Raw genomic sequence first — 23219 nt, forward strand, 5'->3', positions numbered from 1 at the left:
CCAGGGATTGATATATTAGAAAGTTGGTTAATTGATGTCTAGAGATAGATGCTCGTCACATATAAATTATGAAAGAGAAAATAATTGTTTTCGTCCCTGTGTTGTTGTCTTATTTTTGTTTTGGTCCCTATGATATCTCGCAAATCATACTTAACCTTTAATTAATTAAAGTAAGTGATTTCAGTCCTTCTACTAACAGTGAATATCAATTTAAACAGATCACTTACTGCTGTCAGGGGTAATTTTGGTATTACAACAAGAAACACTTCTATGCAGGGAAAAAAACCTAAAGCTACAAAATATTTAAAACTTCTCCCGTAACATCCTCTCTTATACACAAGCTAGCATATCCCAGCCCTACTCCCTTCTTCAATTTGAATGTGAATTCAATCCTCTCATACACTACTTTGTGTGTTCGTTGGTTGATGAACAATTTTTCTCTTTAGTTGCCTCCCATTTATATGAGAATACAATCCAGACACTCCTCCTGCAGCACAAAAAACAACTCAGTACACTTCTTGAAGTGAAACAATATCATTCAATTTCACAATGAAACTCCAAAGCAAGAATGGACTACAATTCACGCCGGCATGTAAGTACTCAATTAATTTATTTATAGCCTAAATCTTTGATTATATGGAAATCTGAAGAAAAAAAAAGTTGAGTTACAGAACGCAACAACTAATATTTCACATAAAGAATAAATATCCATTTTTTAAAAAAAGCTATAAGAATTATAAAAATCAAATATTTGTAGTGCATACTCTAAATTTGTATGACATATTACATTTTGTGTTTGTTCCACTTATTAGAATACCATAAGCATATTCTTGTTTTTTTTAAAAACAATAGATGAAAATGAAAATTCAGAAGTGCACACAGTTAAATGTGAAGTAATCATAAACTATGATACAGATAAGTAAACTTTTTTAGGAACTGTAGTTTGCATAATTCAAATTCAAAATTAATATAGATTTACATTATTGGTTACATATTTTTGTGTTGGATTTGTATCATTTACATTTTCTATTGGAGATGTTTATTGTTATAACACTAATAGAATCTACTTTTTCTTTTACACGACAGATGAAGGTGAAGATTCATATATGTACACCATTAAATTACACTACAAGGGTTGGTGGGTGTTTGAGCCAGTGATGAACTATGTTAATGGACATATAGCTTAATATGACTATTGCAATGGAAATAAAAATTCCATTATTCAGATGAGGCAATGTATGAAAAAGTTTAAAGTTAATGATAAAAAGGTGAAATTTTGGTTCAAGTTTGGGCCTTATTTTGAGACGAGTATAAGACTTTTGACAATTGATTTAGATATATATAACCTTGTCTATGAAATAACTGACAGTAGAGTAGTTGAAATATTTGTTGAGCACACGGAAGAGGACCAATGGAACTATGATGTAGCTGTTTCTGAGGGCAACCCATTACAAGGCGGAGAAGATTTGATAGATGTGAATGTAACAGAGAAAAGTGACGAGAGTGATGCCACATGTGAAGAATGTGAGTCATTTAATGACCCTGATTATTCCTTGGAAGAAGATGATATGATTTTTGATAAAATCGTTGACTCTACTGTAGAATGGGTTGGCCTTAATGGGAGAAACAGAGAAAATCAAGTTAAAGAAAAAACTATGGAGGTTGGAGTTGCCTCAAACATGTTGGCTATGTTTCCCAATGACACTCAAGAAAATGATTGTGCTACATCAGATGAGGAATTAATGAGTTTACATGGAGATTCTGATGATGAAAATCTTAAAAGATCCATTGTTTTTAATCCAACTAGGGGATTTTGGAGGATCCAAAATTTTAAGTTTACACTTGATATGATTTTCAGCAATAGCAAAGAATTCAAGTGGGCAGTTGAGGTACATGCTGTGTTCCAAAAAAGAGACATCAAGTTTAAGAAGAACGAAAGTACAAGGTCGAGGGCCATTTGTAAGGTGTCGAGTTGCAAATGGTTCATATTTGCATCAAAGTCTAATCAAGATGAACCTTTCAAGATCAAGACAATAGGCCCTGACCATTCTTGTGGCAAACAAAGAGATAACAAGACTATTGACTCGGGATTTTTGGCTAAGAAGTACGTAGAAGAATTTAGAATAAATCCAAGTTGGGGAGTAAAAGAATTCCAAACTCATGTGATGAGGACTCATAATTGTACTATTACTCGAACCCAAGCTTATATGGCAAAGAGGAAGGCATTAGATCTAATTACAGGAACTAAAGAAGAGCAATTTGATATGTTATGGGATTACTGTGCTGAGCTAAGAAGGAGTAATCCAGGGACTACATGTATTTTGAAGCTGGATGAAAATCCAAAAACAATGGTTAATGGTAGAAAAAGATTTTTGAGACTTTATATATGTTTTGCAGCTTGCAAACAGGGTTTTTTAGCCGGATGTCGACCGATAATAGGGGTTGATGTATGTCATTTGAAAGGGCACCAAAAGGGGAGTTAACTATTGACAGCAGTAGGCATTGATGGAAACGACAACATATATCCTATTGCATTCGCAATTGTTAGAAGGTGAACTAAGGAACATGGAAGTGGTTTCTAACGCTTCTTGATGAGGACCTAGGAATATCACAAAACCCTTTTGCATGGACTTTCATTTCTGATAAACAAAAGGGTTTAATTCCAGCATTTGATGAGATGATGCCAGATATTGCACACAGATTTTGTGTGAGACATCTACACAATAATTCCAGATAAACCCTTTTGCATGGACTTTCATTTCTGATAAACAAAAGGGTTTAATTCCAGCATTTGATGAGAAGACATGTTCTTGTAGAAGATGGGACTTAACAGGAATACCTTGTAATCATGCTATTGCAGCTATATGGATTAAGAAGGATGAGCCTGAAATATATGTTCATGAATGTTATACAGTTGATCAGTACATGAAGAGTTACAGTCCATCCATCCTGCCAATTGTCAGCATTGAGCAATGGCCTAAGACAGGTATTGAACCACCATTGCCACCAATATATAAAGTACAACCAGGGAGACCAAGAAAACTAAGGAAGAGAGGGATTGACGAGACAACTAAAAAAGAATCAGATTCTGGAAAGCTTACCTTGTTAAAAGCATCAAGAAAAGGCAGAAAAAAGAAGTGTGGATCATGTGGAACATTAGGGCACAATAGTAGAAAGTGCCCTATTCTTATGGGGAGAATCCACTCTGAAGTTCAACAACAACAAATTCATCAAGAAGTCGTAAAGGAAGGCCCTTCTACACCTAATAATGCAACAGAAGTAAGTAGTCAAATAAATTGGTTCTTTTCAGTTATTGTTGTCTACTTAATAATGCAACAGACATAAGTAGTCAAACAAGTCCAGGATAATGATACAATTTTTTTATTGTAAGGTTCAAGCACCATTATTGAGAGTGCGACATCAATGCAGTCCAATTCTTTTATAGCTGAACGAACTGTAATTACCTTTCTTGTTATCTACTAATGTTGCTTGTATCCGACTTACTATCTGACTTATTTTCTTATATATATATTGTAGGTCAATCAACTTAATCAACCAAGGGTACCAAAAGAGCAATTGAGAAGTTCTGCTTTCATTTTAGAAGAAATTGGTGAGCATTCCAGAGAAGTTACAAGACCACTCTTCATCGAGAGAATGGGAACACAATACGTACCAATATCAAAATTACAAGAAGTACTTTCTCAAAGTAGAAAGAGGGTGGGAAGTGATCCACGGGCCAAGAAAAAAAATGTTCCTTAAATAAAGAAGTACATACACAAGTTTAGATCTAGTTCTTTCATTATGATTATGAAATTATTCATGTTCATGGATGATTTTGTTTTCTTTTTGAAACTTTATGCAACTTAAAATCTATGAAAGACGATAGAATAAATTATTGAATTCTCATGAGAATTTGAAGTTACTAATTTAAAATTTATGCATCAGCTTTAAGTTCATAAAAGATTAGTTTACATAGTTGCTTTAGTCTATCAATTTAAACATGTATATTGTATTTAAGGATAGTGTATCTTATAAAATAGTGAAAGGTGTAGCAAGACTAAAAATGTTATGTCTAATTAGCTAATTTCCTTTATACATATCTCAATTAACCATTCAGAAATTTGAACCAAATCCTCTTTCCCCGAGTTTGTTTTCTACTTTGAGTTATTTGTTGCTGAGGCAATCACCTCAAATTCAATTAGCGGAAGTTCAATTGGATCTTCTTTCTTTAATTGCCAACCCCAGAAATTCTATTATCAAATATTTGGCAATAACGAACAAGCTTCTTAGCTTAAATATGGTCAATAAACACAATTTTCAAATACTAAATTCATTCTACAAAGATTATTTCTGTTAGAGAATAAAAAATTTAAGCTCTAATAGAATGACGAACCTTTAAGGAGATTGAGATTCAAATGTAAAGTTTGCTATCATTCTCTATGGTTGTGATCAACTAGTGCTTCCAACCATCATCTACATCTACAGTTTTAGGGCAAAGCAACAAAATTTAGACCATTTCAAGGCAAAGCAACATAGACAACAAGGACCCATATAGCCGGCTCCAACTTTCTTGAGACTGACACATGATTTTGTACATCAGTCATTCCACGGGAGAGAGAAAGAGACATCATTTTGAGAAATGGGTTTTACTTTGAATCTTCACTTTCCCAAATGAATGACATTACTTTGGGAAGTGCAATCCACTGTGAAATGGGTTATTTCACTTGAACTCTAACAAAAATATTATTATTTTTATATATGATTATTGTAATACCAAAATTACCCCTGACAGAAGTAAATAATCTGTTTAAATTGATATTCACTGTTAGTAGAAGGACTAAAATCACTTACTTTAATTAATTAAAGGTTAAATATGATTAGTGAGATATCATAGGGACCAAAATCAAAATAAGTCAAAAACACAGGGACGAAAACAATTATTTTCTCATTATGAAACCATATGTTAATTGACCCTTCTTGCTTATCACTACTAGAAAAACAGTAAAAAGAGACCTCAAAAATAGGTCACAAATAGAGACCTCATGAGGTCGTTTTACCCCCTCAATTTGATATTTTTAAAGAAAGAGACTTCATGAGTTTTGTTAAATGAAATTATAACTAAGGATAGCGACCTCGTGAGGTTGCTTTTATTAGTCAAAACCGTCAAACAAAAAAATTAAAATACAACCTCACTAGGAGTCTCTATTTTTAATAAAAATACAAACCCAACTCTCATTTGTGAACAGTCATCCAACCCCACCCTCACTCTCAACCCCAATTCTCACAACCAGCAGTCCCACCCCCGCAGTGCCCCTCAAATCTGTCCAGGTAATTATTTTTTTTACATATTCTTTATACATTCTTCAAAGCCGTGAGCTTTATGTGATTTGTGTTCTTTTTAGGATTTGGGTGAGTTTTGAAAGTTGTCCATTATGCTTAATTTCATTCTTTGTTGTTGAAATTGGGAAGTGAAAAAACTATATAATATCAGGAATGAAGAAAGATAAGAGACCAACTTATCTTCCTCATTTTGTCACTTATTTGATTGAGAAATTCGTACTTAGTTTCCCTGAAAAGAGATTCCAATTTCCAAGAATAAAAAATTAAACCTAACAAGATTTGCATACAGGTCATTCTCAATATTTATTTTTTCTTTGATGTCAAATGGAGAAGAAAGAAGGAAACAAATTTCACTCATTCCAAATTTAGATACCTTCAATTCCTCATATCTGTTGTTTTTTTCAGTTTGTTATGCTTTATATTTTCCCTTCTTACTACCCATAAATTTTATAACAATCATATTCCTTTTAACATGAGTGTTGATGAGAGGAGCATAAGGTGTTTGTTTGTATATTTCTATGGCTGGGGATAGAAAAAAATGAGAGAGTGGTCTGGTTTAGTCAAGGAGAAAGTGTTGAGATTAGTTAGTGACATTGAATGTCTTCTAATGAAGGAAACCACTGCAAGGCGGTGGACGAAGGTGCAAGGAGGAAGATTTGGCTGGTGTAGTAATTGTGAATGTTTTCTCTGTTAAGTTTAATAGATTTTTAAGAAAGAACTATTAGTTTCAATGTTTGGGACTAAAAGATCTACTTTTTACATACATCAAGGACTATTAGCTTTACTTGATCTTGAAATTTAACTCAACTTTATACTATATTGGACCTTGAATTAAATTAAAAAATATTTGAACTTTGAACTAGGGACTGAACTTCGAATTTACAATTCAACTTTGAACTTAAAATTGAAAAAAGAAAACTCTGACTCGAAGCAAATTATTCTTTAAAAAAATTTCTTTAAAAGAGCTTCAAGATTAAGTAGAATAAGGTTACAATTCGATTTCTAAGATAATGAAAACACCAAGTATTTATATGTAGGTTATTAGTTGCATTAAGTCATAAGTTGAGTTAGGCATAGCTCGAGTGGCAAAAGGTGGAGAATTTGTGGCTTAGGTTGCAGGTTCAAGCCCCACACCATGCAAAGCAAAGCCCGGTATTTAAGTGGAGAAGGGTAGAGGGGCGGGCCCATTATCCACCGAGTTTAGAAGGCTGTGATTGGTCCAAAGGGCGGGTCACAGACGGGGATTTCTCAGTTATCAAAAAAAAAAGTGAGTATTAAATTTGAAACTCAATAATATTAAAAAATGTTGAATTATTACTTAATTTAGTGTTTAACAAATTCAAATTTTGTGATCTTTATGTAGATGGATCGTAGTTGGATGTATGAAAGGACTAATTTTGGTCAAGTGGGGATGAAGCCTGAATTTGTAGAAGGTGTTGATGGTTTTGTGGACTATGCAATGACACTAGAACCTTTTCAACTTAGTAGCTTGGTGAAGTGTCCTTGTAAGAAATGTCAATGTATGAATTATGAAAAACCAGAGATTGTTAAGTTTCATCTTTATCGAAATGGGTTTAAAGAAGACTATACAGTGTGGACTAGTCATGGAGAAATTGACAATAGTTTTGATAGATTTCAACACCATGTTGTTGGTGAAAGTAGTAAGGCAGTGAAACCTAATGTCCAAAATTATAGAATGCACTACATGGTTCGGGATGCGCATAAGCTGCATCCTGATTTTGAATTTCGCGACCACGTTGAAGAAGCTCCCAATGATGAATCTAGAATTTTCTTTGAACAATTGAAAGTTGCTAGTCGGCCTTTATATGAGGGGAGTCCACACTGGGAGACCGACGCGAGGTTCAAGCAGATAAACGAGGTTGCCAAGATGGTCAGAGCAACTACTAAGGGTGGCTCTCTACACACAATTGGGGTTCAGAGCCAAGGGAATGTGAAGAGGAAATTGGTACGTTCATTTCTTAAGTTATATATATTGTAGGTTATTAATATTTAATTATTCTTGATTAATAACTAAATTAATTTCGTTCGTAGGAAAATAAACTGGGGAGACCGGTAACTCAGGCAAAGGCATTCAAGACTACACACACAAGGAAGAAGAAAACCCCCGGAGATCCAGACGTTTGGGTTCCTCAACTGACCTACGTAAGCCAATAATTTAAAGTAATAATTACTTTACTTCCTAAATTTATATTCTAATATTATTACTGTTATATTCATAATCAATACATGCAATCCGTTGAGGATTACCATCAAATTCAACTAGATGATAGCCGAGGCATGCCATTGAGCCAAGAGCAGACTGAGAGAATGTGGCTAGACTCGGTTGGTGGGCCGAGTTGGTATGGGTATTCTTACGACCCCTTTCGTGAATTTTATTCGGAGCTAGAAGGCCTAGGTAGTTTCCAGGATGATTGGTCAAGGGAGAAGATTTTGGAACAGAAGATAGCTAAGCTATGTAGCCAAGTCGAAGTCTCGCGGGCTAGGGAAAGGCAGAGGGACATAGAGCATGAAGGGATTAAGGCCCAATTAGATGCACTACTTGCTTTGGTTGCTTCGGGGTGGATTCCCCCTTGTCCCAGTGATGTAGTTTGCCCTCCTCGTCTTTCCCAGTATCAACCTATTCAACATCAAGTATATGGTCAATACAGAGGTTTGACCGATGAGCCCAGCAATGATGAGGATGATGAGGATCATGTGGCAAACATACCACCTCATTATTGAAGTTTAGAGTTGTATTAGATAATCTAAACTAAGTACTTTATGGTGATTTTAAGACTTATTATGTGTTTTGTGGATGCATGAGAACATTGAAGTAGTTTGAAATCCAATTGTACAGCTTATGACTTCTATGCTTTTTCCATTCAATTTCGAAGTACTTTAAAGTTGATTTTCAAGTAGTGTTGATTGGAGGATATTTAGCACATGTATTTGTTGTAGTTTGATTGATTGTTGGCAGCTCTTTGAGCTTGATTTAGCTAATTAGAATGTACATATTATTGAATTGAATTTAAATGGATGGTGTGCAGCTGCTAAAGCAAAAATCTGCTACCAGTTTTTTTTCTTCAGAAAAGTGACCTCATGAGGTCTCTTTTCTGCAATTAAATTTTTCATAAATGCAGTAAAGAGACTTCATGAGGTCTCTTTTCTGCAATTTCATTTCCCAGAAAAATGTGTAAAGGCGATTAACAATTCGTTTCTTTCTTTATTGGTGAGTTTTTGCTGTGCCCTTTCAAGAAGGACCAAACACATTGAGGTAACGAGATCTTTATGTCCATACAACTTATGAGTTAAGTTTTTGATCTTGTTAGAAAGACATAATCATTCCATACTAATCTAACTTAACACCCTAAATTTTTGTTCCATTTTATTTTATAGTAGTCAGAATGAGTAGAAAATGGCTCAGTAAGGAATATGGGCATGGCCACATTAGGTGATTAACATATTAGGAATCACTCTGTTATTGCCCTTTTTTCTAATAACCATGGTGTCCGGGTCACTTGAGCGCACCTCTATGTTATTTCCCTAAAAAAAGCATATGAATAGAACATAAAAATCATTAAGAACACCAAGAATATTACGTTAGAAAAATGGTGAATTTATCACTTGAATCCACAGGTTTGTAGGGGTCCAGTATTCTAAGCTGGCCTCTCTTTTATCAATTAGTTTAACAAGATGCTCAGTGAAATTCTCTCTTTCCTTTTTAATTTCTCTTGGGTGAGTAGGAATTCTTAAGCATAAATGCTTCAACTACTCTTATTAGAGCAGAGGGCAGACATTTTTAAGAAGTTGTTTAAAACCTAGGACATTAGAGAATCACAGATGACATACCTACGAAGCGAGTCTTGACAAATAGACCACTGCAGTGCAGCTAATCCATGAAGTTGAGTCTGCACAAATATTATGCCATAGATTTCAATGTCAAATGTACTGAAAACGAGAAGTGTCAATTGCCTTAGGTTTTCTTTTATTACTTTACACTTTTGTTTAGAACGGGATAACACAAAGTTAAGAAGTATAAAAGTAAGACAAATGTAATCTAGTCTCTCATGAACCACGACATTCATTTTGTAAGAAAGTAAATCTTAAGTTTTTACATCATATGAAAGAGAAGCAAAAACGTATAAGTAACAACTTCAGTCCTTGTTACTTATGTGTAAAGCACATCAATTTGTTCAAGGCCTCTTTTATCATAATAATATTAACATATGCAATCCTTATCCCCAAAAGATATTTGAGCGTGAAGTTGGATCTTTTCCTTCTTTTTTGGTGGAATGATGCGGGTCATTTGCAACAGAGTGCTGAGCAAGTTAGCACCTTTACTCAAATAACATACAATGAAGTTGGATAAAATGCATCTAAACAATTCTTTCTTTTTTCTGGTTTAAGATGTGAAAAGGGGGAAAAAAAAAAGATACATGCATTAATGTTAAGTGTTGAAGTCCATCTAGTACAAGAAATCACCTGAAACGGCAACTTATTCATAACTTTCTCATAAAATGGTAGTGCTTCCTTGAGCTTGCCAAGGTCCATGAAAGAGTCACCATCCTTCAATGCCTAAGTATGACAGCACTAAAATTAAGAAGTAAGTCATACCTCATGATTCTCAAACAAGAAAGGATATAAACCCACATTAAGAATGGCTTAATAATTGAAACACTCTTCCCTTTCAAAGGACTCCTTCAAAATATGTCAATTATCTTATCTAAATCAACCATAAACATAAGTATCTGAACTAGATTAATTCCAATGTACCTTGCTTATAAACTTTGGTGGAGGCATAGGAGTAACCCCCTTCGTTGGAAAAATATACATACATAGGGCCTAAAATGATTAATTTATTTTTTGCATATATATAAGTTGAATCTCCTTGGCATGAGATTTTTAAAAAAAATCCCCTTGTTTGAGTTCCTGGCTCCACCACTGCTTGTATGGATGGAAATTTACAGGAAATCTATTTCTAAAAAGGTATGCTTCAATCAATTTCAACCATGTTGATAAGTCGTTAGTTTATTTTACAACTTGTGAATTCAAGAAAAACACCCACATCTAGCCTCTTAAATGTATTATTCGATTTAGTTTGCATTCAAAGTCTTGGAATATGAATTTATGTGCTTTCAGGTCCATTCACCTGACTTTCTTGAAGTTTACGGATTCTCCCCTAGTATTCCATACTCTCCCCCTCTCGGCCTTGATTTCAGTCCTGGAAACACAAATGAGAATGCAAGACCGGGCGCCTTATAGAGGACTTTTTGGACTTCGCAGTTCTGGAGGATAACTAATTCAGACCAATATCACTCTACTTTCTTCACATGTACATTTCCAAGCCTTTTGAGTCTTTCTAACCATAGTTTTGCTGGTAATGTCATGCCTCTTTTGTAAAATCACTGTTACATGCACCTGCCGTGCATATCGTAGCAGCTCTGCATGAACATGCAATGTTGGCACCCTTAATGCTAAAAGTTCATTCAAAACCACCCCCGATATGTGAACACAGATGTCACTTGTAGGAATTTCAGAGGTAAAGCATACTTCATAGGATTAAAGTAACAATTGGCCACATCTAGCATTTAGCTCTTGTACTTCTGGTTTATTTCCAAGTTTACTATAATCTACAATGGCTGAGTGTGCAAATATATTTAATTAACCACTGGAAAGTGAAGATCCACAAGATTATCCAATCGAAGAAAAAGTTACATAGCTCGGAAGGTGCACTTAAGTTTTAATGAGCTCTGAATGCCAATATCCCTGAAGATCTCTAGCTTCATGTCCGATGGTAGTGTGAATTTATCCCACTCATTAAGGGCCATGGCCATGATATAATTTCTAGTCTTGAAACCTTTAACTTCATTCCATCTGAATGGATTTGTGAGAAAAAAGAGCACATCAGTTCAAAGCCTCCGAAGACTCTAAATTCTTTGCTCATTCATTTAAGTGACTGACTACGCGACCAGATCTCTTTATTTCAAAATGAAACTCTGCTATATGTGTATTCAAAGTAGAAATGATTGACAGAAACATTTAATTCCACTATATGAAGAAACAAGTTTTGGTGTTACCGATCAAATCGCTAACAGCATGGCAATTCATAGAACTGGGATGGCATATAACAACTTTATATCTATGCTGAGAAGTGTAAAGTTATAAATAAATTATCAGATTTCTGTATTGTTTCTCAAGATCAATATAAGAAGGGAATTAAATGCATTTTCCATAATGAAAGAAATTTGATGCATCCATAAACATGATATAAAAAACAATAGCAGTTAAAGCATACCTTCTCACATTCAAGTTTTAGGTTTGGATCAATAGTTAGGCCTACTCTGCTCTTGTAGGTAGCAAGTAGCTCTCTCGTACGTGCTTCTTTAGCTGCCTTCTCTTCTGCAGATTCAAGTACCTCTCCTGGACGTATAGTTCTTCCACCGCCAAACTGATCTCCGAACAAGCAATAAGTTTATTCATAGTGTTTTGCTTAAATGACTATATTCATTAGTTTAAGAGATCATGGTATTCGCAAACTAAAGTTTGATAAACAGAGACTAAGCCCAACATAATAACAAGAAATAATAATCATATGCCTAATACTCTCTCCCATCTTCTACAGATCTTCACTGTGCTATCTAACACGAGTATCAGTATGTTGCACCATCTAAGATCAAATTACCTAATCTTCATTATGTAGTTGACATGCCTTCTCTTAATGAGTTTTGTCTTTGCTGATATCTAATAGTTCAAAAGACTTCTTCCTGCTAGAAAAATGTCTTTTTTCACTAATTTTGACTGATCCAGGTGGATAGATTATATATAATCTATGTAGCTGATTCAATCTATTTCATGAAATTGTCTTGCCGGATTTTTTATTTTTATTTTTTTACTGTGGGATGACTTACTAGGACATAATATGTACTCTTGAACCAAAGAAGTCCAACCACTGTGTTATGAGTGAAGGTTTTAGCATTATTGGTACAACTGATCGTTTGTTGATTGTGTGAAAACAGCTCAAGATGCATTTGACCTTCGCTTTCTTTGTTCTGATTTTGTATTACAAACTTTATCAGGATGTCTTTTTAAAGTGAAAAAAAAAATGAACCTCAGCAGAAGTGCAGAACGTCTTTGTTAAAGTAGACGAAAATGAATGTCATAAGGTAAGGGGTGGGGTTCCAGGATGAGTAATGCGGAAAGCTCTCAAGTTTTGCCTTGAAAATTAGTACCTACAAATCTCTTGAACACCCAAAAAGAAGAAAAATATGATTTGTGATGCTATGAAGTCTTTTATTTGTGATACTTGGAAGACTACTTAATTTCCAATATGTTTTATTAGTTCAACTCTAATAAAGATGCATGAACTGAACTGTGCTAAAAGTATGCATCCTATTGCCACCATCTATTTCACTTAAGGAGCTCATGTGAGTTGTTTCTCTGCTCTGATAATTTGAGAAATATTATTTCAGGTTGAGTTAGAGGAGACAGACGAAAAACAAGGCCCTGAATTTGAAGAAGCTCGAAACATAATAACAGATGTTGAGAAGTTGTTTGAATCTTCTGAAGTTTAAAGCTCTCCATCTTGTCCATTAGACTGTGCTACACTACTTTTATAACTAGAGATATTTCTAGCATGTACAAAGTTTGGAACACTGCCTCAGGAACAATTTTATGTGTACAAATTGGTCCCTAAAATTGTAGTTTGTTAATAGGACATATACATCTCGATAGACACAAACACCTAGTATATGAATAATCCACATAAAGTCATTGTTGATTCAATTAAGCAATAATAGAGTTATTAATTCACAAACAAAATGATTTAGTTAAGTGATACCAACGATCAAATTTTTATAAGAAAAAATAACCCCATGCTCAACAATTGAGAAATTATGACAACCTAATGTGAGGTAGGTTAGGCAAAAACTAAAGTAATGAATTTTGATAGATTTGAACTTGAAATTTTAATAGTTGGACTAAGATTTAAGTGTTGGACTTGATAAAATGATAAATAAAGACTTGAGTTTATTAAATCTTAACAAAAAAAATAATATTTTTATGAATCATATATATAAATAATTATAAATTTATGTATACAATTTCTCAGTTTGATTTAGTTATTTTTTTAGTAAAATCAAAATCAAATAATATCAATTTTCATAATTTAAAATTAAACCTAATCAAATATCAAATTTATAATCAATTTAATTTGAATTGCGATTCAATCTAACTTTTAATTATAACCATGAATAACTCTACTTTTTATATATTAAAATATTATATTAATCAAAACAATACAATATAACATATATTACAATACAATATAACATATATTACGATACAATATGTAACAACCTTCCAAATTAAACAGAAGAGTAATAAGGGATGTTTTTTTTAAAAAAAATACAAGCTTTCTATAGTAGGTTTTTCTTGTAAAGGCTACACACATCTCGAGAATCTGCTCACACACCGCCACCGCCCACCGGCAGTACACTAGCCCAGCGACCATCGCCCTCCGGGTTCGTGCTCTCTCTTCTCTTGTACCCAGTTTTTTTTTTCTCTGGTTCGTTTGATGTGGAGTTTGGTTAAAGTTCCCTGTAAATGGGAGGGTGATTCAATTATTTGAGTAGTACAAATAGTTTCGTTAAAGTTCTGCCTGCAATGTGTTTGACAAATTGTCTGAGAGACGATCCCATGAAGTCTAAGTAACTGATTTGGAGTAAGTTTTGGGTAGTCAGGTAGATCGTGAACTGGTTAGTCCTATGGCATTGAAAATTGTCTGCGTCTAAGTTAAGCAATCCTTTGGGATTGAACAATAGCATTATTGCAACTAAATTGTGTGTTTGAGTGGAATTGATATGTGAAACGGTAGAGTTTTGAACTGCAGGAAAATGTGATTTTTGTTCATTTGCTTGAGTTTTGTCTTTGTTAAAACGGATCTTATTTTAATTAAGGGATTACCACAATTTTTCTTTATGTTATTTATAGTAATTTAAATGCAACAAGGCTTGTGGTGATTGTTATGTTGCAATGAGAGCTTTGCTTGTGTTTACATGTCCTGGAGGTTTGATTGGGATAGGAAAGAGTTGCTGAAACGTAAGGTTTTATGGATGGATCACTGTCTATTCTGGGTTGAGGAAATTAGTCTTGTGTCTTATTGGAATATAATCTGCATAACGTTCATGTTGAAATTGTCTGGAAAATCATGGTTAGGTTTGTTAACTGAACATTTTGATGTTTGAATGAAAAAATGTTTGATGTGATATCCTTAAATACATGATTATTGACTAAGTTTCTAGTCAATTGATAGTGTGATTTGCTCATGGCTTCCTCTTGCTGCAATCAAGTTTTCATTTCCTTTTTTTTTTAAATAACCGTGGTGTCCGGGCCGGCTTGCGTGCACCTCGACTAATTCCACGGGATACCTGCTGCCTTCCTCTAGCAACATGTACCAAGTCAATCTATCCACCTAGTCTAGGACAAATGGGAAGGAATCACCTAGTGATTTTTGTCTCTGCTGGGATTTGAACCTGCGACCTCATGGTGCTCAACCTAATTCATTGACTACTAGGCCACACCCTTGAGTCAATCAAGTTGTCATTCTTGTGAAATTATCATACATGTTTCATCGTCATTGTCTCAAGTTGGTCCAACTTCTGCCTGTTAATTGCCTCAGATGCCTCTTGTCTCTAGGTCTTTGATCATTGATTTCCTTCCTTTGGTCCTGTCCTGTGTTTGCCTCAGCTGGTTTCTCACCCTTGTTCGTTCAAACTTACTTAGTTTTCTTCGGCTCAACTCTGGGAGGAGCCTACTTGTTCTGGTTCTTTTTTGGTTTGATTTAACTGGACATTGTGGCCTTCAATTTTATCTTACTTATTGTTCAAATATAGCACCAATAGGATCAAGTACCTTGACTATCTCAGGTGGAGGAACCATGACATCCATTTCAACTAGTACTCGTGCAACATGCATACGAGATCCTCTCCATTTTAGTTGTACATTTATCAGCATATATTGGAGTACCCAAACCAGTTGCTATTCTGCTTAACGAGTTCATTCCCCAGCAATTTTGGGGAGGGCTAGGGAGCTTAACCCAAATTGGAATCATTTTCAACACTTCATCATTGAAGCTGAAATCAGCACCCATGGTTTAACAGTGACTGGTTTATTATTTATCATATGGGCTCCTGATTGCACAATTTCATCTCTATCACAGATGCTATGAGATTTGAGTCTGAAATACCCATCTTTGTGATAATAGATTTGACTTATAAGCATAGGAACTTTGGTTACCAATGAATCTGGCTATTGCAACAATTGTTGGGGAGTCATCCAGTGTTATCAAAAGCTAAAAGCGCAAAAATGCTCTAAGGTCCATATCTTTAGATGGCCTTATGTTTCCATCAAATAAGCTTACCCATGGCTTATTCATAGCAGTTGCATGTGTCATGTCTAGCCTCCTTTGCGTTCCAGCTGCTTCTTTTAACTGTTTTATTGGTACCCCTCCACACAACTGGATCTGAGATCTGGGCAATCACACTCCTTGGAGCTGATGATTGTGTGTTCTCATCCTCTCCTTTTCACTAATTGTATTCAAAGGGGTTATAATGCTCCACTCTGTGCACTCACCGCGATGTTTTGCTGGGACATAGCAGGCTCAGTTTCTGGGCTCTTTCCTTTGTTCCTGTGGCGGCTGCAATTTCTTTCTTCTGTGGTATCCTCTCTTTGCCTTAGCCAGCTTAACATCCAAGAGTTGAATCTTGTTTTCTGTTTTCCTCCATTTGCCTCTAGCCATTCCAGCAATGGCATACGGAGTTTCACTGTGTGCCAAGAAGTTTTGTTAACATGCACTTTGAGGAAAGGGAACTTTTTTATGTAAAATTTTATGATATAAAAGTATAAGTGTTTGATTTTAAAACAAAATAAAAATATTTGCAATATAATTCCATTACATAGATGTTTAGTATAGAATTTACCATAGCAGTTAAGACGAATCATATATTTAAAGGAACAATGCAATATAAATATGTTAACAAGTCAATCATCCAACCAAAGATCTCCTACTACTCTCCTATATAGTACTCCCTCTATGTGACTTACTTTCCTTTTTAGTCAGTCCCAAAAAGAATGACACATTTCTATATTAAGTAACAATTTAACTTTAAAATGTCTATTTTACCCCTAATGAAATGATTTACAGCCACACAAACTTCTATCATTTATTTTAGACCACAAGTTTTAAAAGTCTTGCTTTCATTCTTAAACTTTGTGGCTAGTCAAACTACCTCACATAAAATGGGACAGAGGGAGTAATGTTTTTGTGTTCCGAAAGCTCTTGCACAAACCCTTTTAATATGATCTGTTAAACCTTCTTAAAATTTCACACATTAGTATTTTTTTTGACAGATTTCATCGAGCATTGACAATGGCTACGGTCAGAAATCTGAAAATCTAGACATCTACTTGCAAACGCATACTGAAGGATCTCCATTCCTATGAGAAAGAGGTTGAGAGAGAAGCTGCTAAGACTGTTGATATGAAGGAGAAAGGTGCCGATCCCTATGACCTCAAACAACAGGTTCCTTCTTTTTCTACTTTTTTATTAAAATTTAATTTTGTTGTGTTAAGATTTCACTTTTGATTTGGTGCCTGATCCAACAACTTTGCTCTTCACCCAAAGTTGGCCTTTCCCTTACTGTTTACTCCCCACTTTGGTGTAATTAATGGAGGACATTGGGACAGTTTTAAGGATATTTACATCCTAATTTGGTAAAGGGCTTATTCTGCTATTGCATTTCATCACAATAGTGGGTAAATTGTTTTGATTAGGCAGGTAGAGTTTAAATTGAATTACTCAATCCTCCGTTTCCCAGTCTTGTATGTTCCTTCTGAGGATGATGTTCCAGAAACTCCCTTCTCTGTATTGCTGAATAGTAGAGTTTGGCTCCCTTGCTATCTGGAACATGTTAGGATAAGCAACCATTAAAGAGGAGTTGCCTATCCATTTTCTGGAATAAGGGGATGCAGCCCAATTAGCATAACAGTATGCTGATATTTTTGTTAGAGGTTTTGCTAGACAGCAAAACCTCTTGTCCTGGTTGTTTTTTGAAGTATCTAACAACTCTGAGGGTTGCTTCCATGTGTGACTTCTTAGGTGCTTGTAGAAATTGGCTTAGAGTTCTACAGTATAGGAGATGTCAGGTGTTGTCATAGTAATATATAGAAGCTTACCTATTAATCTTTGATAGGTAGTTTGTTCAGCAAGAGTTCCTTCTTTTCTATTTTCTTCTTGGTTAAGATGATCGTCATACTCCTTAGTGGTGAGCTTAACACTTGTATCCGTAGGTGTCATGGTAGGTTTAACCCCTAGTACAGTTTCAGAGATAAGTTCTAATGCATATTTCCTTTGATGCATTAGAATCCCTTCTTTAGATCTAGCAAACTCTATTCCAAGGAGGTATTTAAGCTCACCTAAATCTTTCATCCTGAATGCCTTTTGCAGTGTAAGTTTTGTGTCTTCAATCAACATTAAACTATCACCTGTTATAAGCATATCATCAACATAAACTAATACTAGAGTGGTACCTTCTGTAATTTTCTTCATGAACAATGAATGGTCATGTTGACTTTGCTGAAATTTGAACCTTGGAAGTGCCTCAGTGAGCTTGACATTCCATTGTCTTGGAGCTTGTTTCAATCCATACAAGGATTTTATTAGTCTGCATGCTATCTTATCTTAGATTCCCTCTGACTTATAAAACCTCGAGGAAGTTCCATGTATATTTCATCAAGAAGGTCACCTTTAAGAATGCATTGTATACCACTGTTATCAAAGGCGAAAAGTGCAAAAAAAGCTCTAAGGTCCGTGTGGGCGGTAAGCGCAAAGTGTAAATAAAGCGTGGGTTTTAATGAAAAAAGGCGCAAAGGGAGAAAAAAATACAAATGTATATGTTTAGTCCAACACTAATAATTATAAACATGAATGGCAAATATATGACCCAAGAAATTGACAAAAATTTATAATAAAGTGAAATATCAATTGTTTAGTTTCACTTCTTCATAAGAGGCTCGTTGGCAAGGAAAAGTTTGTCTTAGAATCTTGATGACGACGCTGAAGTGCACATAAAGCGAGGCAAAGCGCTCAACATGTTTTGAGCCTCGCTTCAGGGCTTAAGCGCGCCTTTGATAACATTGTTGTATACACACATTTGATGTATATGCCAATGCTTGACTGCAGCAATAGCTAGAACAGACCTGACAATTTTCATTTTCACTACTGATGAAAATGTTTCATGGTAGTCAATCCCTTCCTTTTGACTATAGCCTTTGGCAACCAACCTTGCCTTATACCTTTCAACCTCTCCAGATGCCTTGTAGTTAACATTGTATATCCATTTACAACCTATAGATCTCTTCCCTTTAGGTAGAGGAACTATATCCCAAATAATGATTACTCTATAATGCCTCAATTTCTAGTTTCATTGCATCCACCCATCTTGGATCTTTAACAGCCTCACTATAACTTGTAGGTTCTATTATGGAAGAAGATTTGGCTATGAAACTTGATATCTAGGAGATAGATGATCATAGGTAATATAGTTGGGACATAGGATAGGGAGCCTCCTTATGTACAGTCATGGACACAAAGTCGTTTAACCATATCGGTGGGTTCCTTTCTCTACCTGACTTTCTAGTTTCAGATTGAGAGTTTCCTATGGACAGAGGTTGAGCAGTGACCACTGGCTCCACTCCTGACTCAGGTACAACCTGTGATTCTGAAGACTGTCTTAGTACAATCTGAGTGTATGTACATAGGCCAGAGGATTCCACGTTTTGCCTTCGAGAGTTATAGCAGGATATGATTGTAAGGATCTGATGGAGGGAACAAGATGTGAGATCTAGGAAATGACTTTTGAAGGGAAAGGTGTCTTCCCTAAATATGACATCCCTGCTGACAAACAGATTTTTGGTGTCTATATCATATAGAAGATATCCTTTCTGAGTTGCAGAATATCCCATATGGATTGCCATTCTAGATCTAGAATGTAACTTGTCAGTCTCTTTGAGAATTTTTGCGTAACACAAGCATCCGAGAACCTTTAGATGAGTCAGATAAGGTCTTTTATTGTATAAAACTTCATATGAAGACTTGTTTTGCAGGACTGAACTAGGAAGTCTATTGATTAAATAAACAGCGGCTAGCACACATAGTTCCCAGAACTTGATAGGTATTTGAGCCTGAAACTTAATGGCTCTAGTCATTTCAAGCAAGTGCCTATGCTTTCCTCTCAGCCACCCCATTCTTCTGAGGGGTACATGCACAACTTGTTTGATGAATTATGCCAAGTTTGTTGAACATGTTACCACATACTAAGTTAACAACCTCAGTTCCATTGTATGGCCTTACTATTTTAACCAACTTATCAAACTGAGTTTGTACTTGAGTTAGAAACTGTTGAATCACTACACACATCAGGCTTTCAGCAAAAATATCCATGTCATTCTAGTAAAATCATCCACCAAAGTTAAGAAGTATCTATGACCATCAAAAGTAGTAACCCTGTAAGTACCCCACATTATAGATTAGGACCCCACATTCTCCTGTGTGGTTTGCGAGCTATTGCACAGGAATGGAGGTTTTACCCTATGCGCACCCAAAAGTTAGCGGCTGCGGGTCTCCCTTGTCATAAAAAAAAGATTAGGACTACTACATGTTCTCTAGGTTGTGTCCATCTTCAGATCAAAATAATATTCTTTCACCCAAATTAGATGACCTGCCTATTATTCTTGAATTTGACCGAACCTTTTCCTCAATCCGAACTTGGTAAGCTGAGCTACATCGTCTATTTCTGGAAAGGGGAAATAATGAGTAAAAAAATGAAGATTCATCTGCTTCTTATACTGAGTTACTATCTATAAAAAAATGAAAGAGTATATTCAAGAATAATTGGAATGTAATAGTTTATGCTGTCGCAATATCTTATCCAAAAAAAAAACAGAAAAATTTTATTGTGTGCAATGTATTTAATTCTTGGACACTACTGTATATTAATTGTTATAAATGGATGGCACATTATGTTAACCAATTAACTGTATAGAATTTGCAAAGTTTTCTTTTAATGGTCTTCTATTGATGTTAATAAGAAGAACGAAAGCAACATTGATCATAATGCGTTTTGTCAAGTTTGCTGCATTATAGCTTGGATGTTTTCCACTGTGTAGCTGATGTACAATTAGTTTGTCTTGAGCACCTGAAAGCTTCACTATTAAAATACAGTTTGTGCATTCATGTGGGAACTTTTGACTTAAATAATATGTAATATCTCAAAGGAGGACAATGGATATTAGTGCTTTTGTGCCTCAAATCTCTCTTCTTTTTCTTTTTTTTTGGCTTATGATATTTGAACTTACATGTTTTTTTATTTGCATTTGTTTCAGTTGATTGTCCTAGGCTTGAAGATGGAAAGCAGTATAAAGGATGAACTCTACTCTGACATTTTCGATATGTCAAATCTTCAATCAAGTCTTAGGCTGACTACCAATTCCGGAAACAATGATTCACATGGTATGAACTTCAGCTGATTGCTTCAAGCTGATAATGAAAATTAGAAATGCATTTTGCTATTAACATTTGAATATCAAATTGCTTACCATAAATAAAAGGTATGATGTGGTGCTCTTATTCCTAGATTGCATATTTGTTGGAATAACTATCAAAGTGGAAGACTGACGGTCTTCATTTACATCTTAAGAAGTTTTATTCTAAAAGGTCTTCTTCACTGGCTACTCTCAGCAGATCTGGATTGATTAACCGTTGTTCTTTCTCCTCTCCTTCGCCTTCCTTTGTTTGTCAAAGATTATTCAAAACTTAAAGAACTATATTATCTCTCCTATCCTTCCCTACTTTCTCGTTTCAAACATTATTAAACCTCTGATCGTGATTGTGAGTAAATATGTTGGTTAAATGCTGCTAAGTGGAGATGTTCTCTTATCTATGTATAGTTTTGTTGGTTAGGATCTCTCCTGTACATAGTTTTGTTAGTAGTGCTGACTGCAATTAATATCTAATGCCAGAGAGCGAGTGGTGCGACGTGTGGAGTGATGATGGAGATTTGTGCCATGATTCTACTGATAAACTGGATAAAACATCTGAAATGGACAGGGAATGGCAGAGGCGGCATGACCAATTCCACACTGTATCCTTACAAGTTTAATCTGATTGATAGCATCCAGAAAACAAAATTAGATATGTCCCTTTTGGTTGCAAATTCAATTTGTATTTGGAATTCCTGATGAATTATTAGGTCGGATACCGTGATGGTCTTATGGCAGGGAAAGAAGCTTCAGTTCAAGAGGGATTTAATGTTGGTTTTACAGACTCTGTGTATGTTGGTTACAACTGGGGTCTTGTCAGAGGTATCACTAGGTAAGTATACGCATTTCATACATGGAACCTGTAGAGAGTTGAGTTTGTGTACTAACTAGAAATTTTCTTCGCCATTTCGGATTTAAATTTGATGTTCTCTCCTTTTCTTTCCCTCTTTGAAGCGCTTTGGCCTCTCTTCCCAATGGCTTAGTAGAAAGAATGGTTGATACAAAGGAAATCCAGAATAAGTTCCAGCACTTACATGAGTCTGTGCAATCTCGTTCAACAGTGGAAATGCTAAAGGTGTTCCGTGATTATCTGACAAAGAAAGCGGAAGAGAGTGCTAAAAATGACAACTCTAGCTCCTGCTTGGCTGATTCCAGCGACCTCAGTTCCAATGACAGTCTTCTTGAGAATTACCAGAAAGAGCTTCAATTACTTATTGATGAATCAGGGCTCAAATTGCACTTAGATACAAAGAAGTAGCTTTTTCTTTTCCTGCTTAGCTCATTGAAGTCACTTCTAGTTTTCATCACAATCCATGAAAATTGCATTCAAAAAGAGAAAAAAAACAGTACACTTGAATGCATAGTTTGTACATAGTATATTTCTATTTTCCAACATTTTATGCGTGGTTTAGTTAAACATGTATTGTACTCTGATGAGAAATTACTTTTTCCGCCTTCTACTGTCTTTTTCCTTTCTTTTATCCCAAGTTTTTGGCTATTATTAGTAGGAATGAGGTCTAAATTTGTATTTTACGCTGTTGCTTGCCTTTTCAGGTGATAGTTTGGTTGATTTCCATTTTTATGTGGTTAAGAGTGGCAAACTCCAAAGGTTTCATTTTCTCAGTTGTTTGTTTTTGTTAATTCCAGTTTGTTTGGAATCATAAGTTGAAGTGTTTGGTGAAAGTCCTTTTTTTTGGGTTTCCCATTTGGTATCCAGAGCCCATATTGAACCCCCTACTAATTAATTTGGATCGCACACTGTAGGGCGCCAACCCGAGACCTCTGGTTAAGGGTGAAACAGTCCGACCACTACACCACAACTCATGTTGGTGATAGTCCTTAACAAACTTTGGCCTGATTGATTAGAGAAATCAAATGGGTTTCTGGACTATTCAAACAGTTTTTTTTTCGTCTAAAATTTGAATGGGTTGACTCTGAAAATTGGCTATAGAAGTTGGGTTTCGAAATTATTTTGCAGCTCTATTTGCTTTTTTACGTTTTTTGTAAACTGCTGATCTTTTGTATTTGCATCAGCATGCTCATGCTGTATTAGAATCTAAGTTTAAACAACAAAGCTTTAGAAAAAACTTTACCAAGACGTGAATGGGGTTATTAGATAAGTGTAATAACTCTATTATGGGATATTCTTTGACCTTTTCAACTTAGAAACCAAGTGTTGAAATGTAGTCTCTTTGAAAGAATGCCTGTTAACATCTCTACTGAGATAACTACAACATCAAGGCATTTGGAATGTTGCTGGAAAATCAATTTGACGCAATCAAATT

General features: G+C 35.2%; 3 protein-coding genes and 1 long non-coding RNA gene across 7 annotated transcripts; 3 read left to right on the plus strand and 1 right to left on the minus strand.

Moving 5' to 3' along the window:
- Positions 1-205: 205 nt before the first annotated feature.
- Positions 206-4521, minus strand: LOC107058587 (uncharacterized). The gene is made up of 3 exons (XR_001472141.1): positions 4394-4521; positions 3102-3205; positions 206-487 (listed from the first exon to the last, which is right to left on the minus strand). It is a non-coding gene; the product is annotated as an uncharacterized lncRNA (long non-coding RNA).
- On the plus strand, positions 1523-2530 carry LOC107058585 (uncharacterized). Its single transcript, XM_015304449.1, has one exon. The coding sequence runs from the start codon at positions 1569-1571 to the stop codon at positions 2481-2483; it is 915 nt and encodes a 304-aa protein (XP_015159935.1). The 5' UTR covers positions 1523-1568; the 3' UTR covers positions 2484-2530.
- Positions 4522-5198: 677 nt separating the features above from the next.
- On the plus strand, positions 5199-8215 carry LOC107058584 (uncharacterized). Its single transcript, XM_015304448.1, has 4 exons — positions 5199-5328; positions 6704-7306; positions 7393-7503; positions 7591-8215. Exons 2-4 carry the CDS (start codon positions 6704-6706, stop codon positions 8080-8082), a joined length of 1206 nt encoding a protein of 401 aa, XP_015159934.1. The 5' UTR covers positions 5199-5328; the 3' UTR covers positions 8083-8215.
- Positions 8216-13706: 5491 nt separating this feature from the next.
- On the plus strand, positions 13707-22394 carry LOC102598935 (uncharacterized). Of its 4 annotated transcripts, XM_015304452.1 has the most exons (7): positions 13709-13859; positions 15778-16054; positions 16747-16918; positions 20779-20905; positions 21415-21536; positions 21645-21766; positions 21889-22394. In XM_015304452.1, the coding sequence occupies exons 3-7, from the start codon at positions 16877-16879 to the stop codon at positions 22190-22192; spliced, it is 717 nt and encodes a 238-aa protein (XP_015159938.1). In that variant the 5' UTR covers positions 13709-13859; positions 15778-16054; positions 16747-16876; the 3' UTR covers positions 22193-22394. The 4 variants fall into 4 exon arrangements, with proteins under 4 accessions (XP_015159936.1, XP_015159938.1, XP_015159937.1 ...); XM_015304450.1 differs by lacking the exon at positions 16747-16918 and having other exon boundaries at positions 13707-13859; XM_015304451.1 differs by lacking the exon at positions 15778-16054.
- Positions 22395-23219: the final 825 nt, after the last annotated feature.

The sequence above is a fragment of the Solanum tuberosum genome, unplaced genomic scaffold, assembly GCF_000226075.1.
Source record: "Solanum tuberosum cultivar DM 1-3 516 R44 unplaced genomic scaffold, SolTub_3.0 scf00541, whole genome shotgun sequence".
Classification (NCBI taxonomy): domain Eukaryota; kingdom Viridiplantae; phylum Streptophyta; class Magnoliopsida; order Solanales; family Solanaceae; genus Solanum; species Solanum tuberosum.

Coding starts and splice junctions, on each gene's coding strand:
- LOC107058584 (XM_015304448.1), top strand. CDS start 6,704: ATGGATCGTAGTTGGATGTATGAAAGGACTAATTTTGGTCAAGTGGGG. Junction 7,307..7,392: donor GGAATGTGAAGAGGAAATTG/GTACGTTCATTT, acceptor TTTCGTTCGTAG/GAAAATAAACTGGGGAGACC. Junction 7,504..7,590: donor GGGTTCCTCAACTGACCTAC/GTAAGCCAATAA, acceptor AATCAATACATG/CAATCCGTTGAGGATTACCA.
- LOC102598935 (XM_015304450.1), top strand. CDS start 15,893: ATGATTGTGTGTTCTCATCCTCTCCTTTTCACTAATTGTATTCAAAGG. Junction 16,055..20,778: donor TGCAATTTCTTTCTTCTGTG/GTATCCTCTCTT, acceptor CATTTGTTTCAG/TTGATTGTCCTAGGCTTGAA. Junction 21,767..21,888: donor CTTGTCAGAGGTATCACTAG/GTAAGTATACGC, acceptor CCCTCTTTGAAG/CGCTTTGGCCTCTCTTCCCA.
- LOC107058585 (XM_015304449.1), top strand. CDS start 1,569: ATGATTTTTGATAAAATCGTTGACTCTACTGTAGAATGGGTTGGCCTT.